Genomic DNA, 13,293 nt, shown 5'->3' with positions numbered 1-13,293 from the left:
AAATACTAAGGCTCTAGTTATTGCAACTAATCTCATGAAACTCATCAATCACAATAAAAACTAATTAAAATACATTTACCAACCAAATATTCGGGATCTTCATCTTCGACACAATCGTTTATCCATCCATCATGGTAATCGACTTCATTTGAATCTGAACTATCCAAATGTCGCTATCTTCCTCACTATAATCATGGTGATCCATTTTGAAAGCAAAAACTTGTTTCTACAATGATTTTAAACCATCATATTTATGGGGGAAAAACTAACTTTTTCAAAATATATAGTCGTTGGGCACGCCCAGGCCGGGCGTGCATGTTTTGCCCATTACAAACAAGCACGCCCAAAATAGGCGTGCAAGTTACCAACGGTCATAACTTGCACGCCCAAGATGAGCATGCACATTATTGTGTGCATGGCATGCTGAACGCAAAGGTTGGGCGTGCTGTGTGACTAGAACGCCCAGAAAGGCGTGCTCCTTGTTCATACCTACAATGTATGAAACTTGTAAAAGGCTTGCCTCGCACGCTCAGTTGGGGCGTGCAGGGCCTTGGTAGATAAGAGCACGCCCCACTTGGGCGTACTCGTTTACCAGGGTGCCGAATCTTGCACGTCCCAGTTGGGTGTGCTCTTAGACCAGCACGCCTTTTCCATGACAAGCACGCCTTTTTCGGGCGTGCTAGATTTTCGTTTCCATAATGTCCAAGCACGAGCTAGTTCAACAGTTCATTCTTGTAAGCACGTCCTATTTGGGCGTGCAAAGCTTGCACTCCTCATTTAGACGTGTAAAAAAGAGTGCATATAGACAAAAAAAAAGAAGTACATATAGACAATGCCTATATATAATAGTATTTGTCCTACATTATTATATAACATAGCATGCATATATCATGAATCATATGTATAAAACTATAATAAACCATCTTAATTATATTTTTAAGATAATGTTATATTTTTGTTGTCTTCTATTGCCTATCAGTAACTATATGCTATAATGAATAATATTATTTATATATTTTAAAATAATATTATATTTTTAGTTAAGATATTATATTTCTTGCAATATTTATATTATATTATCCAAAATAAAATTTAACCGTACCTTTATCATTAATATTGTATATTTTTACTTTCATTTGATTAATCCAAACCCGTGATCAATTAGTTTAGGAACAAAAGAAATGTAAAAGTCTGATGGTGATTTTTTTTGAAAGGTTGATGGTGAAGATAATTAAGCCCAAAACTTTTTAAATTTTTTGAAGCCAAGTTCAAATTTTATTTGCATTATTAGGCAAGTTATGGGCCAGAGTACTGTGCTTATATACGTATTGCCGACCAACTCAGCCCAATATATAAATCTCCACATTGCCTCTAGCCGGCCCAACCTACAGTAGAATGTCTATTTTTTTTACTGTACCAGAAACAAGAGAAATTATTAGATATTTTTTATTAAAAGAGAATCAGCGTCTCCTTACGTGTTAAAATTAGAAAAGTAAATTGGACTACAACAAGATAAAGTGGAGTGTAGCCCGTCCCCTAGAGTCCTCAAACAAAACATCCAAAGTCCTGGGAGGGGGAGAGTCTAAAAAGAGACACCTAAACTAACATGGAGTGCAAGAGAAGCTAACAAGTCCGCAACTCATTTAGCTTCCCAGTATACATGTCAGCCCTGACAATGCCAGTTCCTACGCAATAAATGACATCTATCTACATGTTTACCCAGAACAATTCGACCAAGGCCGAATCTGTTTCCACATAAACCCTCCCGATCCCCAAAGACCAAGCTAACCTAAGGCCTCAGATAACCCCCCAGAGCTCCGCAACTGGAATCGAGCAAGCCCCTATGTTGTGAAGGAAGCCACCAATTCAAGCACCATGAAAGTCCCGTAGGACACCTCCCGCGGTTGCCCGCCCATTAAGCACCGCCACACTGGTGTTAAGATTGACCCACCCATCATCCGGCTTCTCTAAAGTGACCATGATTTCTTGCTTCACACGGCTGTTGAAAAACGCCCTATCGAAGACCACCTTACGATATTCTTGGTTGGTGGCTAAAATGTAGGAGGCCTTGTCGCCGTTGAATTCCTCGCCCTTAAACGGTCTCTCGTTTCTCCACTTCCAAATGCTCCAAAGTATGGTAGTGAAGACACCCGCCCAAACCCTCATCTCATCCAAATCCAGCATCAAATTAAGTCTAATCCATTGGGGAAAATTAGAAGAGAAAAAATCATACATGGGTATTGGAGGATGGAGGGCATCCCAAACTTCGAAGCCGAACGAGATGAAGAAGAGTTTACACGGAATAGGGGCACACCGAGCAGTCTCCCGAGCTTGCCATATGACATCTAAGGTGTTCCGCATTGCAAAGAATAGCCCCGCGGAAAACGAGCCAAGTGAAGAACCGAGCCCAATCTTGACACTTGATGTTCCAAATGGAGGAGTAAAAATGTTGGCCAATGTTGCACTCTTCACCCGGATGCATGAGGGATCGGTAGGCGTTGACCACCAAGAAGCCCCCACCCAATGACGCCTCCTAAAGCAAAGTGTCCCCACCGTGCTGCGTGTCAAGAACCGGAATGGAAGCCATCGCCATTTGGTCTTAGAAGGGGAGCCTAGCAGCGAACTCCGACCACCGCCAACCCCAAGCCGTGCTCCAGAAGCTAGAGACCAGAATCTCTAACTCATCACCCGGAACCGGGCTCATCGCGACACCGAGAAGAGGAGAATCAAGCACCCATTTGTCTTTCCAAAACTGGGCCATGGAACCATTCCCAATTTGCCATCAAGAACCATTGACGATGACCTTAGCAAGACATTCCGGATAGATCTCCACATGTGGGAGACCTCCGAACGCTCAACATGGTTGGACCGAATGTACTTAGCCCAAAGAACGTCCGCCCACAACTCACCATTGTTATGGATAAAATACCAAGCGAGCTTACCATTGAGATCCATGTTAAACTCGCTCATTTACTTGACCCTAAGACCACCATCTTCCTTGCTCTTGGTCACGACCTCCTGTAGCATGCATTTTAGTCTAGTTTAGGTCATATTTATTTCGTCTTAGTAGAGTCGTTTTGTGTCTTTCTAGTCTTGTTTTATCTTATTTTCTTACTTTCCTTCGTAGAGTCGGTATCTACTCTTTTGTTTGATGATTACAGGTGATTTGGAGGCATTCTATTGGAGATCATGAGCGTGCGCGGAAAGGTGATCGAACAAGGAGTTTAGCAAGGAGGGAACCGAGCAAAGAAGGGGCCAAAGGAAGGACGAGACAAGCCATCACGAAGTGAAGATGAGGAGCAGAACTCAGAGGGATACTCGGCCTGTTACTCGGCCGAGTATCCGCCCACGTAGCCAGCCACCACACGGAGCCCCAGAGACTTACTCGGCCGAGTATCGGCCCGAGTAGCCGGCCCCTCTTCCGAAAATGGTGGTTTTGCCTTGAACTTTTTGACTTTTAGGGGGTTACTTTTTGGGGAGGACATTTAGAGTAGAATAAAAGGGGATTTTGAGAGCTTGTTTAGGATCCATCCATCCTCCCTCTCTATATCTTTATTGTTAATTTCAAGACCTAGTTTTTGCTACTTTGTGAAGATTGTTGAAGGCTTTTCAAGAATTGGTGTTCTAAGTTCTAGATCGAATCAAGTATAACTCTTATTCTCTTCTAGATTTATGAATCTCTTTATTCTTATGGAGTTTTTGATTGATTATCTCATTATGCATAGCTAGATCCATTGTTCTAGGATTGGGGTGATCCCAACAATGAATTGATAGATTATCTTCTTGTGTTTGTCTTTGAAAGCATGAAATCTTGTTTGATTTAATTTTAGGGTTCTTATTGAGGTTGAGATTATCAATTAGAATTTCTATTAGGTTGAGTCTGAAAGGAGATACCTATAGATTTCAATTAGACATGACATGAGTCTGAAAGGAGATTGTTTGTGTTGGATTTCCTAGAATTGAGCCCGAATTAAACTTGTTTGTTCTTGTGGAGATATAAGTAATCATAGAAACCTAGGTTAGGTTGGACTTAATTGAGCACGAAAGTGGATGTTAACCCGGTCTAGATCTAGTTTCTAAGCGCCTATTAGTCTTTGCTTGATTAACCTTGCACGAAAGTGATTGTTGGTTGGAGTTTAGATATGTCTACTATTGTCTGAAAGGAATTGGTAGATACATTAGATTGCTTACCATCAAACGATTCCATGCCAATCTTTGATAATCGCATCTTGTAATCTATCAAGGAGTTGTTGTGGTGAACCTTGATCCTAGATATTTCCCATCCATATATTTTTCCGAAGTTGTGTTTTCCTAGTTTTCGTAGCATAATTACCAAATTCCCTTATTACGACTTAGCTTACTAGTTTGGTTGCAAAAGATACTACTTTGTCCTCGTGGGAATGACACTTCAAAAGCTACAATTGATCCCATACGCTTGTGGGTAAGTTTAGCCCTATCAAGTTTTTGGCGCCGTTGCCGGGGACATTAGCTAGTATTAGTTGTATCCTACAACTGGTTCGACTAAGTCTCTTGTGTTATTTGATCCTTTTCTCTTGTCTTTGATCTCAGGTTTGTTATCCTCTCATGAGAAGAGCCTTAAGCACTAATAATCTCAACGACTTTGATCCCGAACCTGAACGTGCTTTTCACTTGAGAAGAAGACAACAATGTGATCTAATTGAACAAGAGATGGCTCAAGAAGGCTATGGAGATCCGCCGAATAACGCCCTAGTTCAACCACGTATGACTTTAGGTGACTATGTGACACCTAATCACCGAGGGCACGTTTCTGGTGTGGTTCAACCTCCCGTGACCGCTCGTAACTTCGAGCTCAAACCCTCTTTGATCAACATGGTTCAACAAAATCAGTTTGGGGGTTTGCCGTCCGAGAATCCGCACCTACATTTAGCCACTTTGACCGAGCTTATGGATACTGTGAAGATCCACAAAGTGAGTCAAGATGCACTCTTATTGCGCACATTCTCGTTCTCTCTACGAGATAGAGCAAAGGCTTGGTATAATGCTATACCTCTTGGCTCCGTTACCACTTGGGATGAGTTAGCCAGTGCTTTTCTCACCAAATATTTCCCTCCTAAGAAGACAGCTGAGTTGAGAAATCAGATTTTAGCCTTCCAGATGAAAGATGCTGAATCTCTATATGAAGGATGGGGAAGGTTCAAGGAATTGTTGATGTTGTGCCCTCATCACGGTCAAGAGAAGTGGACTTTGCTACACGTCTTCTACAATGCAGTTGACAGTTCTACCAGACTCATTATTGATGCTTCAGCTGGAGGTAGAATAATGTCAATGGATGTTGAGGAAGCATGGAATTTGATCGAAGATACCGCACAACATTCTCATTATTATAATGATGCTCGGTCACATCCTAAGAAAGCGGCCGGGATGTATGAGGTGAATGCTGAAACTCACCAACATGCTCAGATAGATGCTATGCAGCAACAGATCAAGAGGTTGACTTTGGCGATTAAAAAATCTAAAGCGAATGGGGCCGAATCATCCTCTCGAGATACGTCTAGTGTGGTTTGTCAGTTTTGTGGAGAGGGTGACCATACTATTTCATCATGCCAACAATTCGGTGCTCAAGGTGAGGCACAAGGGGAGGTGAACTACATGAACAACTTTAATCGGGGTCCAAAGAATGATCCATATTCCAACACCTCTAACCGCGATTGGAGGAATCACTCTAACCTCCCTTGGGGAGGAAATCAAGCTTCTCAGAGATACCCCCTTGGTTTCCAACCAAGACCCCCTCCACAACAACATCAAGAGCGTTCTCAACCATTCGATGAGTCTACGCTTCAGCTGATTATGAAGGAGCTACAGAACATAAACAAGAAACTGGATAGTCATGATAGCTTGCATGCTCAATATGCCAAGAATGCTCCTAGACCCCATGGTCATCTTCCGGGCCAAATTGAGGCCAATCCAAAAGGGCAAATCAATGCTGTTTCCTTGAGGAGTGGAAGGCCACTTGAAGATCCTAAAGTGGTAGATCTAAAGAAGAAAGGTGTTGCTATTGATGATCCCGAGGAAGCTAAGGTTCAAGAGAAATAGGAGAAGGAAGAGCCTGAGTATGTGCCACCTCCACCTTACAAGCCTCCTCTTCCTTTCCCACAAAGGAGAGCCCAAGCTCAGCTAGAACACCAATTTGGCAAATTTGTGGAGGTGTTGAAGAAACTTTGCATCAACATTCCCTTCACCGAAGCTCTCAAGCAAATGCCAACCTATGTGAAATTTTTGAAGGAGATCCTATCCAACAAGAGGAACCCTGATGACTACCACACCATTGCTTTGAACCAAGAATGTAGCGCTATCATCCAAAACAAGTTGCCCCCTAAGCTTGAAGATCCGGGCAGCTTTAGTGTTCCTATGGTGATAGGGAGGAGTACCTACCAGGCTTTATGTGATTTGGGTGCTAGTGTGAGCATCATTACTCTATCCATATGCAAGAAGCTTGATCTCGGAGAGCCTATACCGGTGAAGATGACCTTACTCATGGCCGATAGATCTACAACAAGCCCGGTTGGTATTTTGGAGGACATTCCTATCCAGATCGACAAGTTCTACATCCTGATTGATTTCATTGTCCTAGATATTCCCGCTGATTCTCCTATTCCAATAATAGTGGGACGACCCTTCCTAGCTACCGCGGGTGCTCTTATCGATGTGAAGCAGGGTGTTCTCTCCTTCAATATTGGGGAAGAGAAAATGGAATTCGACCTTCCTAAGGTTGTGAAGCAGCCTGCTTTTGAGGATGATGTTTATAGCTTGGATGTGGTTGAAAAAGCGACTCAAGAATCGTTGATGGCCATTTTGATTGATGATCCGTTGGAGTATTGCTTGACTGAGAGTGTGACCGGAGCTGACAATCTAGAGCTACTTGCTGATGTGCTCTTAGAATTTGAATCTGGTAATGAGGTGCATGAGACCGTATTTGAGACCCTATCTAGTGAAGACGTCTCCCCCATGGAGGAGACTCAAGAGGCACCAAAAGTGAAGTTGAAAACTCTTCCATACAATTTGAGGTTGAAGGAGGATCTTGATGCAGGGGATAGTGGCCATCTTCTCCGTCTACCTAATGAGGGGAGATTTTCTCTCAAGGGTCGACCTCCTCCTAAACCACCTTCACAAGAGTAGTCCCTAGTAAGTATTTCTCTTCCTTTTGCTTTTTAATTATGCATTGGGGACAATGTTAGTTTTAAGCTTGGGGGAGGGGAGTATTTTCTGTTTTGATTTTTGTTTTTGTGTCGGTTATCACGTTTTCCCTGCATGTTCCTTTGTGAGTTCTTATAATGGTGCATTGACTGTGAATCCTTTTAATATGCTTTAGTTGTTAATATTACAATTGCATTATGATGATGATATGATTGATCAGACTTTTGACATTAACCTGAGCATGTGGACTTTGATTAAGATACATTAGAACTGAAACTCTAGATAATTGTCCTAGTGAGCTTGTTTGCCTTTCATGGACTACATTTGCAAAGTCCTCTTATTTCTCATGAGTGAACTCTCTTTGTTTGTTATCTCTAGAACTTGCTTCTAAATCTCTTTGAGACTGCATATAGGACTAAAAATGCATCACATTTGATTGAGACATTATATTTTTATGAGCCCATATTATCCTTGACTACCCTTGATGATATCCTTCTCTTGTAGCCCTTTGAGCCTTATAGCCTTTCTTTGTTAGCTCCACAAAAGTAATCCGACTCCGAGCTTATATTTATATCCTACCTATCTAGGGGATTGAACTTCTATTTACTTTGTGTGGATGCGAGACAAGCTTGGGGGATTGAACTTCTATATCCTACCTATCTTGTTGTTATTTCCAAATTGCTCCCTTCTTTTTCGTTACAAAGAAAGAAAGAAAATACAAGAAAAAAAGAGAGAGATAATAAGTGAAAGAGAAGAAAAGGAGCAACAAATAAACAATTTGATAGAGCTTGGGTTGGGTTGTGTATTTGTGCTTATTGTAATATCAATTGAGTTGGTGTTGTTTTCATATGAAGTTCATATCTCCTATATTTTGCACCACATGGCCAAAAATTTCATCCATGCCTATTAGAGTACCTTGGCCCTATTACAACCCCTTGTATGTCTCATGATTGTGTTTTGCATTCTACCTAGCAGTGGAGATCTAGATTTGGTTGCAAGCTTATGGTAGTTAATATTCAAAGTTGAGTTATAACATTGAGTGAAACACATACCTACATATATGAGTGAGAGTGACATGTTCTATTAATCCGGTGAGATCTAGAGTTGAGGAACTAATATATTCTTGTCATTGATTGAGAAGCATGCTAGGAAGGGATTTGTTTTCTGTTTGATCTTTCGTTCTTATCAATCATATGTCACTTGGATAGATACCTCTTTTGTATATTACTTGGATTCGTTGACATGTGCTTGCTTGGGACAAGCAAGGTTCAAGCTTAGGGGAATTTGATAGCATGCATTTTAGTCTAGTTTAGATCATATTTATTTCGTCTTAGTAGAGTCGTTTTATATCTTTCTAGTCTTGTTTTATCTTATTTTCTTAGTTTCCTTCGTAGAGTCGGTATCTATTCTTATGTTTGATGATTACAGGTGATTTGGAGGCATTCTATTGGAGATCATGAGCATGCGCGGAAAGGTGATCGAACAAGGAGTTTAGCAAGGAAGGAACCGAGCAAAGAAGGGGCCAAAGGAAGGACGAGACAAGCCATCACAAAGTGAAGATGAGGAGCAAAAATCAGAGGGATACTCGGCCTGTTACTCGGCCGAGTATCCGCCCACGTAGCCAGCCACCACATGGAGCCCCAGAGACTTACTCGGCCCGTTACTCGGCCGAGTATCAGCCCGAGTAGCCGGCCCCTCTTCCGAAAATGGTGGTTTTGCCTTGAACTTTTTGACTTCTAGGGGGTTACTTTTGGGGAGGACATTTAGAGTAGAATAAAAGGGGGTTTTGAGAGCTTGTTTAGGAGCCATCCATCCTCCCTCTCTATCTCTTTATTGTTAATTTCAAGACCTAATTTTTGCTATTTTGTGAAGATTGTTGAAGGCTTTTCAAGAATTGGTGTTCTAAGTTCTAGATTGAATCAAGTATATCTATTATTCTCTTCTAGATTTATGAATCTCTTTATTCTTATGGAGTTTTTGATTGATTATCTCATTATGCATAGCTAGATCCATTGTTCTAGGATTGGGGTGATCCCAACAATGAATTGATAGATTATCTTCTTGTGTTTGTCTTTGAAAGCATGGAATCTTGTTTGATTTAATTTTAGGGTTCTTATTGAGGTTGAGATTATCAATTAGAATTTCTATTAAGTTGAGTCTGAAAGGAGATACCTATAGATTTCAATTAGACACGACATGAGTCTGAAAGGAGATTGTTTGTGTTGGATTTCCTAGAATTGAACCCGAATAAACTTGTTTGTTCTTGTGGAGATATAAGTAATCATAGAAACCTAGGTTAGGTTGGACTTAATTGAGCACAAAAGTGGATGTTAACCCGGTCTAGTTCTAGTTTCTAAGCGCCTATTAGCCTTTGCTTGATTAACCTTGCACGAAAGTGATTGTTGGTTGGAGTTTAGATATGTCTAATATTGTCTGAAAGGAATTGGTAGATACATTAGATTGATTACCATCAAACGAGTCCATGCTAATCTTTGATAAACGCATCTTGTAATCTATCAAGGAGTTGTTGTGGTGAACCTTGATCCTAGATATTTCCCATCCATATATTTTTCCGAAGTTGTGTTTTCCTAGTTTTCGTAGCATAATTACCAAATTCCCTTATTACGACTTAGCTTACTAGTTTGGTTGCAAAAGATACTACTTTTTCCTCGTGGGAACGACACTTGAAAAGCTACAATTGATCCCATACGCTTGTGGGTAGGTTTAGCCCTATCACCTCCCAACTAACCAAATGAATCTTCCTCGCGTTTTCCCAACTATTCCAAATGAAGGAACGAGTAGCCCGATCAATACGCTTGCACACCTTGTCTGAAAGAGAGAGAGACGTCATAGTGTAAACGGGTAAGGAGTTGAGCAGCGATTTGGAAAAGGGTGACTCTGCCGGAAGAGATAAGATGCTTCCCCCTCCATCCACTAAGACAATTGTTTTCTTTTGGAGAAGGGGTTCAAATGTGTCGCTACACACTTGCTTGTGAAGAATTGGGATCCCAAGATAGACTCCGAGGTCACTAGTGACCTCAATGCCGCTTTCTCTACTAAGAAGTTCTTTCAAATTATCACTCACATTAGGGAAATGAAGATCTTTGACTTACCCGATGATTGACAAAACCGGTCAAGGCAAGCTTGGATCTCTCTCACCTGTCCAACCGAAGCCTCCCCAAGGAGAAGAATGTCATCGGAAAAGAGGATGTGTGAGATTGGGGGCCCTCCCCTAGAAACCCGAATCGGACGCCACCTACCGCCTTAGATCGACTCGGTAAACATGTGGCTAAGACTCTTGATACAAAGGAGGAAGAGGTAGGGCGAGATAGCATCACCTTGACGAATACCTCTAGAAGGTTTGAATTTCTTCGTTTTTTCACCGTTCCAAAGCACGTTCAAGGATGGGCAGGAGATGCACTCAGTGATCCAATGGACCTAGCGGCTCGGGAACCCCGCATCAATCAAGGAGTCAACAATAAATTCCCAACGGAGGCGGTCAATGCTTTCTCAAGGTCGATCTTCATGAGAAGCCAAACTTTCTTGCCTTGTTTCTTTCTCATAGAATGTGCAAACTCTTGCGCTAAGACAATGTTGTCCGTGATGAGCCTACCCGGAAGAAAGCTACCCCGACAAGGACCAATAAACTTTGGCAAAACTCTTTGCAAACGGTTAGTAAGAATTTTCGTTATAATTTTATAAAGCACGTCGCAAAGACTAACATGTCGAAAGAGGGAAACCTTATCCGGATTGCTAACCTTGGGGGCTAGGGATATGAAGGTGTCTCTGAGTCCCCGAGGGAACAACTACTTGCCTTCCACCTCTGCCGTAGACTGTCGAGCTATCTCAAAGGATCGTAACTCTCTCTGGGAGAGTTATTTTTGTTCTCTTGCTTGAGCAGTTTGTGGCAGTTATTCGACAGTTACGAAGGTTAACTCGCAGTTTTCTTGATTTTATGGTATCGGTTCTCTATCCAATAGGTGGTTGTTTAGGTTTTTTTGATGGTGGAGATGAATGATCTCCAAAGTGCGTGCACCTGGCTCCGTCTTTCGGAAGCAGAAGATCCCCCCAATAATGGCTCTATGTCAAACACTGCACGATGGGAACTTTGTCTGGTCGGACACATACTCCCTGATGAAAATGTTAACTTTGCAACTTTGCGCTCAACTCTGAAATTGATCTGGAATTTTCGTAAGGATTTGGGATTCTTTAAGTCAGAGAACGATTATATGTTGTCCAATTCTTCATTCAAGAAGACAAGTAGAAGTATGGAATGGGCAGTCATGGCTCGTTGAGGACTCGGTCATCATGTTCCAGGAGATATCCAGTATGGAATATTTATCGGATTTGACCTTCTTGGAGACCCCACTGTGGATTCATGTGATTGGCCTCCCCATAGCTATGCATATTTGTCAGATGGTGCAGAGAATTGGTAATGGAGAGGGAAAATTCATGGACTACGATGCAGTAGATGAGTTCGGAATTCATCGGGTCATTCCTTTGAGGGTTTTGATTAATGTTACAAGGCCATTGCTCAGGGGAGTATGGTTGCTACTGGATGGGGTTAGAAAGTGGACTTAATTTCACTACGAACGCATGCCAAATCTTTGCTACCGTTGTGGACGTCTAAGGCACATTGCGAAGAATTGTTCTTTCTTACAAGATGACCTTATGCATGAAGGTCAGTTAGGACCTTGGCTTAGGGATGGTCCATTGCCACACTCTAGGAAAAACAGGGAGGAATATGCGATTGAAGTCTAGAAATTGGCCGCTTAATTGAAGGAGTCTTTCTCTGAAGGTGTGCAATTCAGTTCCTCGTATGCTCCTTCTGATCCACTACTTGCCATGGATATGACAGAAACTGGTGCGTACATAGAGCGTGAGTCTATAACAGAGAAGGGCGAAGGATCCGTTACTCTAGTGGCAATACAAGTGGTCTTGACGCACTGATGGAAGAACAGAACAAAGGGCCTGGTTCCAAGATTACTAGTGCATCCACGCATGGAGGATTAACCAAACATAAGTTTCATCCCGATGTTTCAACTGAGGGTACCGCTTCAGAGAATGCATGTACTAAGAAGGGACGATTTGATGATCTAGTTCTTGACTTGACAGTAGCGGGTTTCAATGAGGCACCGGCCCCCAAACAATAATGAAATTCTTGAGTTGGAATTGTTGAGATCTGGGAAATGCCTCAATAGTTCATATGCTTTGGGATTGGACCCAAAGACATTGCCCGTATGTGGTGTTTGTTATGGAGACCATGGTTGGCAAACGAGAACTGGAAATCGTTCGTAACAAATGCAAATATACTGATGGTTTATGCTTACCAAGTAATGGTAGGTCATAGGAATTGGTTTATGATGGAAAGACGCGGATGTGGCTTTTATTGGGTACTCCGACATGCATATCATGATTGAAATCAGCGAGCCTTCTTCACATACTAAATACGCCTTGGCGTGAGTCTACGGGTGGGTCGATAGACCTCACAATCATTTAACATGGGACCTTATCCGCACTATAAAACACTGTTTTTCTATTCCTTTACTCATTTTTGGGGACTTCAATGAAATACTTTTCCAAACCGAGAAAGAAGGAGGTGGATTGAGGGTAGAAATGAAGATGCAGTAGTTTAGGGACGTTTTGGATGGGTGTGGGCTTGTGGAAATTGGCTTTCGTCGCACGCCATTTACATGGGAGAGTATCATGCGACAAGGCCAAGTCATAAGAGAGCGTCTATGACAGAGGGTCGTTGGGGCCCCGTCAAAGTAAATTCCCTTCAAACTACTCTACAAGAGTAAAGCAGTAAGTAGGGGTCGGATCCCACATAGAGTCTTGTATTCGATTCTTGCGTATTTAATTGAACTAAATTTAATTAACCAAGAAGTGGAAAAGAAATGATTGAAACTAACTAACTAAACTTAAGAAAGTAATAAAAGCAAACACTTTGTTCACGGGCATTCACACTACAGAGATATAGGTTTGATCCTTGACTTCTTAATCTAATCGGGTTCATTCTCTAAATTATATATTCATGTTGTCCTAATCCATGTTCTAATTAGTTAATAATCCAACTCGGCATATTAACCCTTACCTCTAGATACAACCCTGAAACTT

General features: G+C 41.8%; 1 protein-coding gene across 1 annotated transcript; it reads left to right on the top strand.

Moving 5' to 3' along the window:
- Window positions 1–6,108: 6,108 nt before the first annotated feature.
- On the top strand, window positions 6,109–7,158 carry LOC141251297 (uncharacterized). The gene has a single exon (XM_073670285.1). It carries the CDS (start codon window positions 6,238–6,240, stop codon window positions 7,156–7,158), a length of 921 nt encoding a protein of 306 aa, XP_073526386.1. The 5' UTR covers window positions 6,109–6,237.
- The last annotated feature ends 6,135 nt before the right edge of the window (window positions 7,159–13,293 follow it).

This window comes from Phyllobates terribilis, unplaced genomic scaffold, assembly GCF_046119375.1.
Source record: "Phyllobates terribilis strain yellow unplaced genomic scaffold, ASM4611937v1 Scaffold_6832__1_contigs__length_41630, whole genome shotgun sequence".
NCBI lineage: Eukaryota > Metazoa > Chordata > Amphibia > Anura > Dendrobatidae > Phyllobates > Phyllobates terribilis.
The sequence above is the reverse complement of the archived record's forward strand: the minus strand, read 5'-3'. Positions and strand labels throughout refer to the sequence as shown.